General features: G+C 37.3%; 1 protein-coding gene across 1 annotated transcript; it reads right to left on the bottom strand.

Annotated features, from left to right (window-relative positions):
• Window positions 1-1,251: 1,251 nt before the first annotated feature.
• On the bottom strand, window positions 1,252-7,481 carry LOC145056696 (ARM repeat superfamily protein). Its single transcript, XM_079004406.1, has 19 exons — window positions 7,231-7,481; window positions 6,382-6,554; window positions 6,139-6,309; window positions 5,844-6,029; window positions 5,503-5,699; window positions 5,354-5,414; window positions 4,811-4,885; window positions 4,646-4,723; window positions 4,451-4,513; window positions 4,290-4,373; window positions 4,035-4,195; window positions 3,879-3,918; window positions 3,638-3,781; window positions 3,450-3,569; window positions 3,133-3,357; window positions 2,220-3,051; window positions 1,942-2,147; window positions 1,691-1,829; window positions 1,252-1,601 (listed from the first exon to the last, which is right to left on the bottom strand). The coding sequence occupies exons 1-19, from the start codon at window positions 7,373-7,375 to the stop codon at window positions 1,465-1,467; spliced, it is 3,237 nt and encodes a 1,078-aa protein (XP_078860532.1). The 5' UTR covers window positions 7,376-7,481; the 3' UTR covers window positions 1,252-1,464.
• Window positions 7,482-17,453: the final 9,972 nt, after the last annotated feature.

Raw genomic sequence — 17,453 nt, 5'->3', positions numbered from 1 at the left:
CAACACTTGTGTTGAATCAAAATTAACACGACAATCTTTCAAGTCCATTCAAAGGACAACCGAACTACTTTGATTAATTCACACTGATGTGTGTGACATGAAATCATCTCCATCTAAAGGTGGAAATAAATATTTTATCACTTTTATTGATGATTGACTAAATTACGCTTTGTCTATTTACTTAAAAGTAAAGATGAGACTATAGAAAAGTTTAAAGTGTATAAAAGTGAAGTTGAGAATCAATTTAATAAGAAAATTAAAGTACTAAGAAGTGACAGTAAATGTGAATATGTATCACCGTTTGAGGAATTATGTGCAACTCATGGTATCATACATGAGCTTACTGCACTTTATTCACCACAACAAAATGGCATGGCAGAAAAGAAAAATCAGACCTTAAAAGAAATGATGATTGTCATGTTGTTAAGTTTGGGGTTGCCACCCTCAATGTGGGGGAAGCTATACTTTCAACTAACTACCTTTTAAATAAGGTCCCACGAAAGAAATCCGATAAAACACCATACGAGTTATGGTCAAATATAAAACCATCCTACAAATATCTTATAGTGTGGGCTCTCTCTCTCTCTCTCTCTCTCTCTCTCTCTCTCTCTCTCTCTCTCTCTCTCTCTCTCATTTCTTCAAGTTGAGATCCATGTTCAGTGATTTCTCTAGATTGTATTAAGGATTTGTTCTTAAACCTAAATCTAAACATGATATGTGTCTGATTTAAGGATTTGTTCTTAAACCCAAATCTAAACATGATATGTGCTTGAAACTAAATCTAAACATGATGTTCTTGAAACTCATTTAGACCTGCAAATTGAAGTGAAGAAGGAAAAAACTACACTCGATTTTTTATGAGAGAGAGAGTATTTTTATTTTCTTTTAATTACAAAAGTATTTAAATAAATAATGAAAAAGCAAAAAACAAAGGCAAAGGCAAAATTATTATTATATAAAAGTTCAAAACAAATTAAATCAAACTCAAGACAAAATAAAAAAATTTAGACCACTAGTGCTAGTTGAAAACACTTTGAACCAAAATAGCAATTTTCAACTAACCACCGGGACCATTTGCACCGTTTTGTATAAAACAAAAGCAAAGAGTCTTGAATCCTCGCAACAAATCAGCAATTCAGCAGTCAAATATTGCTATTTATTTACTTTGCAAAATCATGTACCAAAGATGGCTTCTTCCAAAATACATATCACACTCATACACATAAACTTAGTAAACACCTGAGGACAAAATATAAAAGTTCAGATACATATGAATATCAACTCATTTATAAAAATATACACATCCACCACTTGGTCAAACCATTCAAATTAAATAATGTCCCACCACCCCATGCATAATGCAACCTACAAATTCTCATATAACTCCACAAAAAGAATCACACCAACTTTCCTCAATTTAAATGCAAAAATGGCACACACCAAAAGAAGCAAAGAAATATCACCCTAAACCAAACCAGGGAAGGCATCAACAAAGCTTGAAACAACTTGTTGTGGCAAATCCGCTCTTTGCAAAACTATTTCACGATTACTTTCTATCAATGACTTCACAATGCTTAGCGCATCAACCTCATCCAACTCTCCTGCACACAAAAAGTAAGTTACTCAGTCACAGTACAAGTTCTCTTCTTTACTTAATATGGAAAGAACAGAACAACTTAATAATACATACCCATTTCTATTTCTTGCTCTTCATCTTCCTCATCTATTTCTTCCAGATTAGTCCCGTTTTCCATCTCAATGGCTGCTTGTGCACACCTCTCCAAAAATTGTTCTTCGGTTTCTTCATGTACACCATCATCTTCTGAATCCTAAGAAACAAAACAAACAAAGATATAATTCCAAATCCCATGTTTTTTTCCTTGATACAAAAAACAGTTAATGTTTAAAAAAAAAAGGTCTACGAGAGTCAAAAAGTCAAACCTCATCATCATCATCATCTTCATCATCCTCAGTGTCATCATCAGTGTTGTTCTCATCTTCATTTTCATCGTTATCTTCATCCTCCTCTTGAGCTTCTTTCAACCGCACAGTCGCTTCCATCATTGCCGCCAAGCACTCCGACAACAACCCGCCACCGTCATTCCCACCCGTAATCATTCGGGTAATCATTTTTGCCAAGGTTAATACTGGAAAATTTTATTATTATTAAATAATGCAGTGAAGAGTTTCAAAGAAGAATTTAAAAAAAAATTATTTACCAGTTAACTTGATTTCATTCTCTGTTGTTAATCCATGTTCAAACTCAGTGGAGGAGATGGAGCAAAGAGCCTGGGCCCACGTTTTTAACCCTTCAACTTGATCCTTCTCCAATGTATTCTCAACAACATCAGGATAGCATGAATAACAGGTACATATAGCAAGCAACAATGGCTTCCAAAGAGAAGGTTTTGATTGTTGTTCTCTAAAACAATCAAATGCTGACTGACAAAAAGCCATGGTCAAATCCCGCATTACAATTTCTTCATCAGGAAAATAAGTTGAAAGATGCAAGAGTATATGAACCGAAGATGCTGCTCGATAGATCACAGATGGATACTGTGAAAAAGCACTGCTGACAAAGCTACCAATGTTTTCAATAATGGAGGGTTGACCGCTGTTTGACCTGCGAATGAAGTTTGTTACACTAATTTTTCTGTGGAGGTGAGCGGCTTCTTTGATGCAATTGAAGATTGATAAATCTTCTTCTTCTTCCCAAGAGCTCCAGTTTGAAATCTGGTGGGCCCATGCATGCAAGAGGTTTGTAACTTTTTTGATCTGGATTTTATCGCATTCGTCGAGATTGGACATGATGAATACAAGTAGTGTCGATGAATCGTCCATGCAGCATGACGATGGCGAAGGCGATTCTGTAATTTCATCTTCCATAGGTCTCAGCCAAGCTTCTTGTAGAAGATCTGTAAAAGCTTTGTCAATGGTGGCTCTACCAGACACCACAACATCAGTTTGTGCATCATCCGCCACTCCCCCAGGAAAAGATTCCTCCCAACACTGACCCATTACTGATAATGCTGCAAAACCTCGTGCAACCACCTATTATAATAGAGAATTACAATCAGAAATATTATTTTGAAAACTAAAGAAATTTATTCAGACAAAAAAAATTAAACTTACTTGAGGCCAAGGCTCGGGACTAAGAGGAATATGGTTTAGAATATGTTGAGCCAGTAGTGAAATAATATGTGGGATATGAGGTACAACAGCATCACCTCCAGCTTCCACTAAAGTTTTAAGAACCTCAAACATAATGGCACTCTCAGTCTCTTCATCATTACTCTCTCTGATTCTACCAACTACAACTTGAAGAATTGGTAACCACTCGGGTGGAAGGAATTCGTTCTGTAGAGGGCAAAACCGGAATATAAAAAAAAATAAACAAATGTTCAAAACCAAAGGGCGAAATCGGAAGAAAACAATCTCAATCTACACACCTCGACAAGTTGAGCGATTGCACCAGCAGCAGATACACGTACAGGGTAGCATGAAATATCCTCTGTGTCTTCCATTGTCAGGGCTTTTAACAGTGAGGTATACACATCAGAGCTCATCTCCTGAAAATAATCGAGGGCGTTAATGTCTTTTTGGACAGACGAGACTAAAATGAAAAAAAGAAACTCACTTCAGGAATACAGGAAACAAGCTCTCCAAGAATCCAGTTAGCAGAAGCAACCAAATAAGGATCACAAGAAGATGCATTGTACAATGGTAGCACTCTTGAGCGGATTAGTGTAGTTGTATATGCAGGTTTCTGCTCCTTCAGAAACTGAAAGTAAAATGATAATTATTACATTTAATAGTCTTGGAAAAGGTTTTATATCTCACAAATGTAAGAAATTCAACATTTCTGATTGAAATCTTACATCTACAAGGTTGCCATATGCCATCAAAACGCCATAATAACTGCCAGGAATGAAATAATTACAAAGTTAAAAAAATATATTAATAGAAAAGGTGCAAAGGGGAGTTTGGAAATTATTTGACAATTATTGAATCAGAAAAAGAGCTTGTGAACTTACTCATTTGTGATCTTCCTTACTGGTGCATTTGTGTGAGATGGGATAGGGAATTTGGAGAGAAAAGGAAGCACCAATAACTCCCCCATAGAACTGCGACCTTTTTGTTTGTTTTTTTCACCTTTTTTACGTTTAGATGTAAGTGAAGCTGCAACAGGTGGGCCCTACAAACATGATTTAATAAACTTCAAGCACAATGCTATAAAGCCTATAATTGGATAGGACTCCATAGTTCAGTGACTTAAGGATAAAACTGACCTTTGATATTGAAATAACACCAAGTAAGTTCAATGCGCTTTTTCTTGGAGTGAATAAGTCCTCCCTCAATCCTGAAATTTCCTCCTGTCAAACAAATTGGGGAAAAGGTGAATCATTGTTGCATAAATAAGTAATTAACACAAAATAGAACAAGTGTATACCAATTCAGAAGGGAGATTTTTTCTTATGTACTCATCTGAGTCTTCCTCCCACTCCGTAATATCCTACTCCAAAAGAAGAAATTATTTCAATGTAAACATTACTTAATATTTTGATGCAAATGCATTTTCAATTAACAACCATCATAATACTTATAATAATAACAAACAGCAAAATTGAAGCAATAATTATCAAACCTTTTCATTCATTACTATTGCTGGAAAAATTGCAGACTCCAGTAAAGATGAAAAGTGTGGTGAAACAAGTCTCCATCCCTGTTTCCAGATGATTATAATTCATTTGTAAGAAGGAATAAAATGAAAACAAATATTAATTGGCTGATGAACTGAATGATAACTCACTGGGCCAGTTTCTAGAAGTCGAGATATAACATCAAAAGCTAAAGACATAACCCTCTCTCCCAGATTATCCAGCTTCTGTATAAAACACATATCAAATCAATACACTACCATATTAAAGGCTAAAGATAAAGTTAAAGGTAAGTCAAAACAGCATTGGAAGGTCAAACAACAATTTAATTGTTTCTTTGCAACGGGTTAATGCAAGAAATAGCAATGTGTTTCCAATTAGTTGTTCATAATAGCATCCAACTTGAATTTCTTCCTACTACAACACTGTAATTCAAAAAAATGTATGCAATCATAGCAATGTCATTTAAATATAAAGCCATTTTCACTGGTATTGGTAGATTTTTCAAAGCAAAATTTCCTAAGAAAATAAAAATTAAAGTAAAAACTTACAAAATACAATGCTTTCAAAAGAAAAAAGGTGTAAGGAGAATATTGTAATAGAAATAAATGAATGTAGGATGATATAATAAACAAACAAATAAAAGTAAATTTCTATTCCTTGCATTTTGCCCTTTTCCGATCAATGGAACTTACACTGAAGTCTGTTTTAAACTTCACTAGTTTCACAGCTGAATTTATGATGTCTGGCATCAGTCTGTAAAAAAGATGCAACAAAATGAGTAGTGATAGAAACGAATTGAAGCTTATCAAACTTGATCCATGTTATTATGTTAATGCATTACTTATCAGAGAACTTTCTATGTCGAGTGATAAGAGCACAGAAAATAAGCAAACTCCTCTTTCCAGTCTTCAACCTCAGCATGTATCCATCCTCAGAAGAATCACAATCTTCAAATTTTAAAGAATGGAGGATACGAATTAAATCATGGCAAAGAGAAGGAAGCAGAGGAACCAAAGCAGATGGCATATGCGATCTCACCTACAAAACCATCAATTTTGTTACTTTAACACAAAGATTTTATAACATTTATAAAATGTAGCAACTGAATAATTTGCTGTTTTATGATTGGTATTCACAACAAGAAAGAAGGGTCATCTCCTCTCAAAGAACATTAATACTTACAGCATAATAGATGCACTTGCTCATTATGAGAAGACTCTTCTCAGCATCCATATTAACTTTATTTTGAACACACAGATCTTCCACATATAGATGAAATAGAGAAATCAAATGTATGAGAATTTCTTGTGCAATTAGCTCTAGCTGTGGTGGAACTGGCTCCTTTGCTAATTTTGGATTCAAAAAGTACTGCCAGAAACAAAACAGGTCATACTTTTTAGTGAAAACAAAACCATAAAAAAAAAAAAAAAAACAAACTTGAAACACAAATAGTCACTATTAACACTATTTAGATCACCTGAAATGGTCTGATAACTGACTGGAGAACTGTAAGGCTATTGATGGTCTTCCACCTAGAATTCCCACTTCTATTAACCAGGTCACTATCTTGAATTACTGATCTCAGTTGAGGTACAAGTTCATCCCATAAATTTTGCTTCACAAATTCAGCATCAACAATGGGACGAAACTGCAGAATCATGTGTTAAAACTTAAAAGCTGATCAAATGAAAAGATAATTTATAAGAGTAAGTACACATACTGCTTCAATCAACACTTTCAAGATTGCAGGTTCTGCTTGAAGCAAAGCAAGTACAAGCCTGTCTCTAAACTCCTTGTTGACTCTTGAAGCTGTTTCACCTTGAATCGTATTACGCCTTGTGAAGTTCTTCAGATATGTTGCAGCAGCAATGCTTTGACCTTGATTCTCACCTCCTGCAATCATCATATAATTCAATAATATATTCCAATTTCATTGCAGATTACTACAGCTACATACAATCATTAATTTGTTGCCAGAAGATATTTACTAGATGTGTTGACCTTCAAGCATTAAATTTCAAGTTGTAGTGCACTCTAACGTTTTCTGGTAACAACTCATAACCATATTAAACACTATAACAAGTATTAAAAGTTTCTGTATTCTGAAAGTACAACAAAGAAACAGTAAGTAGATTTTTTCTTGAATAGATGGAATAGAATTTAGAAATTTTCCTTACATATACAAAACTACAGTTAGTTTTGGCTTTGTTGAACATTAAGAATGAGAGTTATAAGATAATCAATGGCGCTTATACCATTTGAGCACCGATATTTATGCCAGTGATATATTACTTACACAGATTGCGTGAAAATCGGATTTATGGAAAATTAGTCCTGACTGCTGTAGAAACTGTATATTGATCTACGGAAACAATCTGAATCCAGATTGATTACGCCGGCTTTGTTTCTATGTGTCAACTTCTTAAAATAAAAACGTACCATAAATGAGCAGAATAACTACACAATTATATCTTATAAGTAGATGTATTAACAGTTTAACTTGCGTATACAACCCAAGCAAAATTAGCTACTCAATCAAAGCAATACGGGACGAGAATGAGAAAATTACCACCGACGGCGATCGAGATCAGAGCAAAGGAGAAATCGGGGTTCGGAGAGAGGCAGTCGAGAGCATCAGATGCAGAACGGCGAACTTCACCGTCGGGGCTGAGGGTGTTGTTGAGAAGCTGGGCTACTTGCGAAGTCAACTCCATGTTGATCGAATTGATGGACGATGCTACGGCGGAACCCTAGCTCAGGCACTAGTCCTTTCAATTGTGATAAATTAGGATAAATGGTGGCGCGAAAATATGCACAATGGCGGGAACCTTTACAGCTTTACCTAATATCTTAATTTTTGTATTGTCGGGCCACAAATAAAATAAAAGGAGTTTTTTACTAAACAATAACGATTGGAAAAAAAATATTTAAACAATAACGATTGGAAAAAAAAATCCTGGGCCGTTTACTATTCGGATAAAATCGAATTTACCAATTGGACAATTTGGATTGGTTTTTTGGTTCGATTATTCGGATTTTTGGATTGGTTTTCAACAAAACCGAGTTATTATTTTGAATTTCGGATTGGTTTTGGTTTATCAGAACCGAATAGTACAAAAAAACCGAATAAACATTTATAATTTATCTATTTATAATATATATCTATAGGTATTTATTAATTTTGTAATTTATTTTTCAAATAGGCTTAAAACGTTTCCCCCGATAAAAAAAACATTAATATGTATTTTCTCTCGAAAATTTTTATTTCTATAAAATATTTAACTATATTATATATTTCTATTAATTGTTTATAAATTTCAAATTTAAACTAAATAATTTGTTTTTGCTTCTCGTGTAAAGTTGGACAATATTATAATTATATGTCGTTTTAAAATGTTTCGGTTTTTGTAAACCGAATTATAAAAACCGATCCAACTGAATTGTAATTGGTTCGGATCGGATCGGATTTGAATTTAGTTTGGACTATTCGGATCCATGTTTTGAAAACCGAAATCAATTTGGATTCACTTGATTGGATCGGAACAAACCGATCCATCCAAACGAACACCCCTAAGTCCAAACGTATTTACTTTGCATGGTCAAAATAATTTAGACTTAATTTATAAAAAAAAATAAAACTTTAAAATAGTCATTCCAAAAAAAATTAAGTTCAATCCTTAATTTTTTTTATCTTTAAAAGAATTCTTATGGTTTCAAAACTTTTAATGAATGATCATTAGAACTTGTTAATTTTTTGGTCTTTTCATACCTCAGTGACCATTTTTAAGGACTTAAATTTTTTTTATTTAGAAAACTTGAAAATAATACCCCTCCCTCCAACCACCCCCACCCTCTACCACATCATCCTTTCATGCAGGATATAAATGATAATGTAACATTGGCAAAGTATTCTAATCTCCATATAAAGGATATAAATGATAATGTAACATTGGCTATTTTAAGGGTAAATCATTATCTTCTTCAGAGCAAAGGAGAAATCGGGGTTCGGAGAGAGGCACCCACGTACGCGGGGCGTACGGTCGTCTGGGGAAAACCCTAATTTTTAGTGTTACTCTTGGCCCTACTTATGACCAGCCTCCACTTCTCCAAACCTTGAGAACGAACCCCTAATTGTCATTTGAGTGTGTTAAGCTTAGAAATGACCTTTGAAGGTGTTTTTGGTGATCTTGAAGGAAGAACTCTTTGAAGTTGCATTGGTGTGGTTGGAGCTTGTGGATCCATAACCATTACCAACTTGGAAAGCTTTTAGAGGTATAAAGCTCTTAACTTGATGGTTCATTTTGTTATATCTAGTTAGGGCTTGTTTTTGTGCATTATATGGTCCCTTAAGTCATGCTTGAGAGTATGAGCTACTCCAGAAGATAGGGATGGTAGATCTTAGCATTTTTTAGGCTCCTTGTGCATAAAAATGCAATCTTGATGTGTTATATTGGACCATGCATGAGTTAAGGTTCTTATTATGGGTTTTATTGAGTAATGGGTCCCATTAAGACATGTAAAGGAGTAAAGTTGTCAACTTTATGTGTTAAGACATCATTTCGGATCAGATTTGAGAAGTGGACTTAATAGCTTAACCGATTAAGCACTTAATGGTGAGATGGGCTTGTTGTGGAGTACGTTGGGCGTACCCAACTGGTACGCAGCGCGTACTGGCCAAAGGTGGCGTACGCAGGGCGTAAGTCTGAGTACGTTGGGCGTACTTAGCAGTAGTTGACTTTCGTTGACTTTTGTGATTTAGGCCATATTTTGACTATTAGGGTTTTGGGCCTTGTTAGGCTAATAGCCTTTCTGAATTTGGGCCATTATTAGGATTTGGGCCTTCTTGAATTTGGGCCAATAACGGGCTTTAGGTATCATTTAGTAATTTGGGCCATATTGGGCTTTTGGTTCTTTTGGGTTGGGACTCGGTTATTGTAACACCCCGTTTATTTAATAAATAAATTAATTAATAAATTAACGATTGTATAATAGCCCTAAAATCCATAATTATATAGCAAGGTGTTGATTTCGAAGAGTTATCTAGCATAATTTGGAAGTTAGGGGTTAAAAGTGTAAGTTCCTGACTGGTTTTGTAAGTACTTATGAAGGCAGAGACTAAATGGTAACTTCTGGGACTTCATTGGAAGAGATTTTGGGGCTAAGGGGTTGTTTGGTAAATTAGGGATCGAATTTGGGAGTAATTATGGAAGCATGGGTGAAATTGGTAAATATTGGACCTAAATTGTGATGGATTCTAATGCTGAGGGTTTATTTGGTAAATATCGGATTAATGTTGAAAGAAAATGATATGGGAGGGGCCATCTCGGCCATTATGGCATTAAGTTTCCTAGGGCACGGGTATATAACCCATACTAACCCTAACCCTAACCCTAACAAAACCCTTCCAGCCGTCACCCCTTATGCCTCCCACCGGCCGCCACATCCTTCTTCACTTCAGGCATCGCACCATCACCACCATGGAGATCGGAACCACCGAACGACCGCCATCACCATAGAAGCTCTCCTCAGCCACTGTTTCCGTTGCCGTATCGTCGGACATCGCGTGTAGATGGGGAAGAACCACCGTAACCCTCCAGTCGCCGCCTTGGTGAGTCAATCGTTACCTGGTCACTGCTACTTCGCCGTCTTTCGCCGCTCGCTACCCCGCCGTTGAGGTCATGAACCACCGCCACCACCGTGAGGTGGTGGCTGTCATCGCAAACGTTGTTGCTGCTATGCTCGGTGGGTCTAGTGTCACCGTCTTTATTCCCCATTCTTTACGGTGCCGCTGTCTTATTCTTATTTTGCCGCTGCACAGTCGCCATTCCGGGCGGTTGTTGTGGCTGACAATTCTCCGAATTGCCATGCACCGCCGCCGCTGTTGCCGCCGTTTTGTGCCTCTGTCGTCGCCAACCGCCACCAGGATGGTGTTTGGATCCGCTGCAAGCAAGGAAAGTGTGTGGGTGTTCGTTTTGCTATGTTCGCGTGATATACTTGTATGTTAAATTTATTATGTGTTTGAGTGTGGGATTGATGGAGCTATGTGGAATGCTCATTTGTTGGCCGGAAATCCACCACCACTGTGAGGTGGTGGCTGCCACCACTCGCCACCGTCGGCCACCACAAGGTGGTATATGTGTGTGTGTTTTTAGCATTAGTGTGTGTATTTATTTTGGAATTTGGCATTATAAATTGTAACAAAAATGGAATAATGGAAAGAAAGTCAAAACCACCACCATGATGTGGTGGCTACTGCCACCGGCCCCCGTGTCGGGTGGCGGTGTGCTTAGTTGTGTTGGGATTGCTTGTTGGATGTTTGGACAAAGGACTAAAACCCTAGTTGGCTAATGGGCCCAATAAAGCCCTAATGGACCTAAAAGCCTAAACATGTGACTAATGGGTGTAATAAACCCTAATTAACCTAAAGAAAACCCTAATGGGCTTAAGGACTTGGGTTTGGGTCTATTGGGCTAATATGGGATTGGAAACCCTAATTAGGGTTTAGAAAACCCTAATATTGGATTTATGGGCTTGGAATTATCGGGACCCACATTTGGGCCATTGGAATGGAATTATGTATTAAGCCCAATCACACCATATGATTTGTTTATAAGAGTAATGGACTTAATGGATTAAGTCCTTAATGGGTTAAGTGAGAAACACTTAACCTTAATCGTCATTTCATGTGAAACCCTAATTTCACTTGGGTTATTAATGGGACATCCAAGATCAAGCAAGTGGACTAGAATAATTAATGGGCTTTGAGGTAAGGCCCATATGAGGAGTTGGACCCAATTTGGAAAATTGGGCCACAGATGGGCCATAGTTTGGGCCTTTATGATTATGAGATATTGGGCCATTAGAATACCAAATGTTGGATTGGACTTTTTGGTTGGGCCTTTGAATAATACATGTAAAGGCTTGGGCCCAATTTGGAAAATTAGGCCATATGTTGGGCTTTGAGCCATAGTTGGACTTTTAGGCCTTTGGATTGGGCCTCAGCCTTGAATCAAGCCAAGTTAGGGGTAGAGTAGTCTTTTACCCCCAAGCATGGACTTATGGTTATGTATTGGAACCCAATTATTAATTGGGTGTTATTTTGGTGTTGACAGTTCGGGAATCTATCATCCAACAGCTGGGGTTGAGTCTGCGGGACTTCAACAGTGTGAGGTGAGTTACCTTCCAGTAGCGGTGGGTCTACGGCTACAATGTCGGCCCACCAGTAGGGGTTGTATGTTAGATTATTGTCTTTGTGATATTCATATAGGTTTGTTACTATCTGATATGTTTATGTGCTAGCATGATATGTTATATGTGATAGTGGTAGTGGTAGTAGGATGGGAATAGTCCCCAAGTTCGGTTGTTAGGATCGAAGGGCAGTTCGGGCACCCCAGATATGTCTGACAATATGATTATGTTATGATATATGTGATAGTAGTAGTAGGGGTGAAATAGTCCCTAGAGTTCGGTTGTTAGGATCGAAGGGTAGGTCAGCACCCCAAAATGGCTTGACATGGGTAGGTCAGCACCCCATAATGACTTGACATGGGTAGGTCAGCACCCCATAACTGCTTGACAGGGTAGGTCGGCACTCCAAAATGGCCGGACCGGGTAGGTCGGGCACCCTAGAATTTCCCGACAGTATGTATGCTACATGATTGTATGTTATGTGGTAGGATGGGGGAACTCACTAAGCTTCGTGCTTACAGTTTACATTTTTGGTTTCAGGTACTCGTTTTCAAAGGAAAGGAGTCGGCTCGATCGCAACGCATCACACTATGGTTTTCCGCACATTAGATATTTGGGATTACACTATGATATTGTTTTATGATAACATGTTTTGATTATTTCTACTTTGGTTTTGACATGGCATGATATTATGGATGTTTTCTTATACTGTTGGTTTTATAATAACTTATCTAAAAATGAAATTTTTGGCCTTGAATTTTGGGATGTTACAAGTTGGTATCAGATCCTTGGTTTGAGGAATTCGGGCATACTTTGGGTGTGTTTGAACTCAAACTAAGGACTCGGTATGAAAATTTTCAAAAGTAAAAACTCTTTTATAAAAAGAAGTTTGAAAAGATAATAGAACTTTGAAAAGAACAAAGTGTGTGATGCATGCAATTAGCCGAGCTAAAGTAAGTTTTCCCCAAGATACCCATACATGTTATGTTATGTTATGTTATGATATGCTTATGAAAACTGCATGCTAGATTAGGGCTGAGGATCTAGGATGATGCCTTATATGCCTATTGTATGTGCTTGTAGACTTGCATGCTAGTACTGATCAGCCGGTGATAGTATAACTTGCTTAGGTTATGCCTGATTGTATGAGCCATTGAATTGCATGTATAGATCCCTGGTTAGAGGATAGAACGGTTTGAATGGATTATGATGGTTGGATTTTCCATTGTCTGAATGTTGTTTACTTTGTGCTTTGTGGGGCTCTTTGTGATGTGAGTTAGCTACTAAGTGAATATGCTAAGTCACATGGGACACAGGCCGGATAATCTCAAAGTGATGGACTTGACCCTATTGCACAACTCTTGTCTGAGTCCAACCGTTCTAGGGATGTGTCTCTTACTCGAAGGATTATCTGATCTGTGTTGCATGTGGCTATATTCACGGAGTAGCTAGTTGACATTATTTGGAATCTTTCAGCAGCCGAGGACTGGGTGGTTTCGAGAACCTAGGAAAGCCTAGGATATGTTCAGTGGGTTAGTAGTGAAGTTCAGTGAGACTTGGGTGTACCAGTTTGAGGAAGTGACTTGGACAATTCGGGAAGATTGCTGAGGAAAGTATGGATAAGTGTGGAAGGTAGTATTGGGCCCGTACTACTGAAAGTACAGGATCCATACTCGAATCGGTGAGAGTTCTGGAGAATCTGATAAGCTTCGGGGAGGAGTTTGTGATCTGGTTTGGGGACAGAGGATGTTCCAGTTGTTGCAACTTAGCCATTGGCAAGTGAGCGAGTGAGCGTGACAGGGTGTCAGGCGTTGAAGGATATGACTTCCAAGAGTTTTTAGATGCGAGATTGGTTTGGAGCGCCCTGGGAAGAGAGGGTCGTGCTATGTGAGTATAGTATAGGGTCCCGGGAAGAGACCTGTGACCTCCGATCATCGACTGAAAGGCCAGTGAGGCCGGAGTCAGTGCAGCACGTGCGGGAAAGTGCTCAAAGGAGTTTGTCGCTCCAAGGGTTTGGACTGTTGAAGGGTGGCAGGGTTGGTCATGTCAGCAAAAGGTGATAAGGATTCTTAGGTATTCGGATATTTGGAATGTTAGTTTAGTATGGTGTTAGACACCCAAGAACGAGACTCAGATTCTGGTTTCGGCTCAGGAGCAGGGCTTGGGCCAGTCGATGTGCGATCACAAGAGTTTATCGCGGAGTTTTGGGAATTGACCTTGAGGGTCTTTCGTTCAGCCAAGGAAGGGATTTAGGGAGCTATTGATAGTCGACTCGGGGTCGTGCAAGCCAAAATTGTCGTGGGAAGGTGTCACACCCCAAAACCGAAACGGCGGAAACGTTATGGGGCGGAGGACGTCATGTAATGTATCATAACAATGCAAAGTAGTAAACAAGCAACAACATCATCCATTGCATTAATAGTATAATTTTAGTTACAAGTGTGTTCTTTCATAGTATAAGACAACAAAATGAACAATCAAAATAAAAGACGAGTCTGAACTGCTCCGTCTTCACAAACCTGGTCGTCGTACCTGTCTATTTGTGACCTGAGAATACAAGTTATTTTGAAAGCGAGTATCAGCCAAAAAGCTGGTGAATTCATAAGTATTAATGTGTTTTTGATTTGTAAACTTGTAATGAAAGTCTTGACATTGTTTTGAAAGAAAGTTCGTACAAGTGTGGAAATGTTTGTAAGTAAAGGAAAGCGTTTGAAAAACCCTAGAAATCCATATGATTCCTATTAGTATAGATGAAATCTTCTACCAAGACCTAACTGTTTTGAAAGTAACAAAGATGGTTTTTCCCTTGTATGACTACTATTAACAATATATATATATATATATATATATATATATATATATATATATATATATATATATAGTCTACCTCATCATTTATGTGAATGTATCACAAAATAAAAGTAATAGGAAATATAGCCATGTAAGTGTTTGTCCTTTTGTATTAGGATCAACCCGACATCGCGACTGCCGAAATAGTAATAACCTTGGACGTCCGTAGATGTTCATTTTCCTCTGTAGCTAACAGCAGGGCGTAGGAATGGTTAGTTCCGTAAAGGTACCCTAATATAATTATTAACCGTAGGCATCCGTAGATGTTCATTACCTCTGTTGCTAACAGTTGGGTGCCAGAATGGTTAGTCCCGTCTAGTAAGCAAGTAGTCTTCTCACGAGACCCGCTGTAAGTAAGTAATAATATGATTGGTAGTCCCTATTCTACATTTGGAACTAAAGGTGACTTCTGCAACGAATCGCTAGGTCAAAATCCATATTTATTACCAAATCATATATATATATATATATATATATATATATATATATATATATAAGCTCAAACTATACCTATAATAGCTTACTAGGGATATATGAACGTATACCTTTGCTACCCAAAGGTACTGAACTGACTGACTATAACTATTATGTCCGTATATACACATGATATATAACTAATATTTAGACGACTTTCGGACGGATACCCAATACCCTACCAGACCACATCCCAACGAGGAAAAGGAAATAAAGCGGGTTAGACTTCCTAAGTCCTTTAAACATTACTTATATAACTATACATATACATGCATGCTTTTAACAAAGTATCTATGTAAAGGTATCCAAGTAAGTGTATCCATGTAAGTGTACTCAAGTAAGTGTATCCATGTAAGTGTATTCAAGTAAGTGTATCCCTTCATATATCATTTAGTATAGACTCATGAATGAACTGACTCTGGTGTATTCCTTGTACTTGGAATGGTAAGTAGTATCTCATAACTATACCTATAATAGTTACTAGTAAGGTACAAGTATACTGAAGGTATACCTTTGCTAGCCAAAGGTACTTAACTGACTGAGGGTACTTTTATGTCTATATATGTATACATGATATATAACTAATAGTTGAATGACCTTCGGACGGATACTCGATACCCTACCAGACCACATCCCAACGAGGAAAAGGAAATAAAGCGGGTTAGCCTTCCTAAGTCCTTCAAGCATTACTTATATAACTATACATATATAGGCATACATTTGATAATATAAAAGCATAAAAGGAGTTTTATAAAGCCTTTTAAAAAGATTAATATTTAAGAAAAGTTCGACTTGATGTCAGTTTATAAAGCGGTTTGATAAAGAGTTTTGAACATATAAAACCTTTAATGAAACATTTGAAGAAATTTGTTTGGTAAAACAACTAACGTATAGTAAATCTAATTTCATGTTAGTTATTAATCACATGTGATTAATATAATAACTAGCATGATTCAACCTGTATTCCCCCCCTAAACTATTTAAAATCATTAGAAACATTTAAAAGGTTAATTCAAGGGGTATGAACTCACCTGTAGCAAGTGGTTTGGATGAACAGAAGATGTAGGATTGCTAGGTGTCAAGTGAAGTCTTGAACACACTCTATGATCCTAGTTAACATATAATATCACATATATGTATCCAATTAGTCTTTAAACAACTAATAAACAAAGTCAAGACACCCTAGGACATGCTAAACACCTTATACAAGTGTTATAAGTCCCAAGGATTGCATCTAACTGTTGTAGGGAAAGGCTAGTGTGTGTAGGGTTCAAGGAAAACTCCCTAAGGGAGTTTACGGTTTTGTGGTCACAAATAAAAGAGTTTACGGTCGTAAACCCTTGAGTTTAAGCCCATAAGCTCCTACTCTTTTGACCATTTGTTGGTTTGAAGTCTAAAAAGTCCCTAGAAGCTTTTCTACTTGAAGTACTAGCCTATGGAAGAAGTTAGGGCACCAATTCACTCCTAATTGGAGTTTACGGTCCCTAAACCATTTTCCCTTGAGTTTACTACCATAAACTCATACGGTTTATGGTATTTTGAGGGGTTTTTCAAGTCCTTAGCTCAACCAGGAATGGATCCATGCTAGCTTCTAAGGCATAGGAAGGAATATGGGGCATTTATACTTACTTTGGGGTGTTTACGGTTTTGGGAGCTTTCCAAACCGTAAAAACATATAAAAGAGGGATTTTTGTGTCTTTTTATGTGTTAAACACATCAAGGAAGGATCTAGGTATGTCCCTAAGGCATTGTGAAGGACTAAGGCACCCTAAGGCACCCTTTGGCACCTTTACTTGGTGTTTACGGTTCAAGGACTTCTTGAACCGTGAACACCTTGTTCTTGGTGTTCTTGGGACATTTGCTTGATGTTTGGGAAGGTAATAAGTTGTACAATACACTAGGGTAGAAGCACTTACTAGTTAGAAGCTTGAAAAGGTGCTAAGGACCCAAGAACACTAGTGTATGTTCTTGGTGTTCTTGGTGTTTTGGAAATCTAAACAAAACACGAAATATGATGGATGAAAAGATGTATAATCACTAGTTGTTATGATAGAACAACAAATCAAGCCAATAAGTACTTACGTTTTCGGGAAATCGGGTGAAAGACGGGATGGTAGTTGAGAGTGTTTGGAGTTTGCTCTTGAGATTGCAAGTAAGAAGTGAGGTGCTTTGGGGAGTAAACTCATGCTTAAGGCATGAGTTTACGGTTTTGGAAGAATTTACGGCCCAAACATAAAAGTTTGGCCGCAAATTTCTTAACTACGTGGTACTTGCGGTTTT

This window comes from Lactuca serriola, chromosome 6, assembly GCF_051521515.1.
Source record: "Lactuca serriola cultivar US96UC23 chromosome 6, Lser_US96UC23_V15, whole genome shotgun sequence".
In the NCBI taxonomy this organism is placed as follows: Eukaryota; Viridiplantae; Streptophyta; class Magnoliopsida; order Asterales; family Asteraceae; genus Lactuca; species Lactuca serriola.
This window is presented reverse-complemented; position numbering and strand designations above follow the sequence as displayed.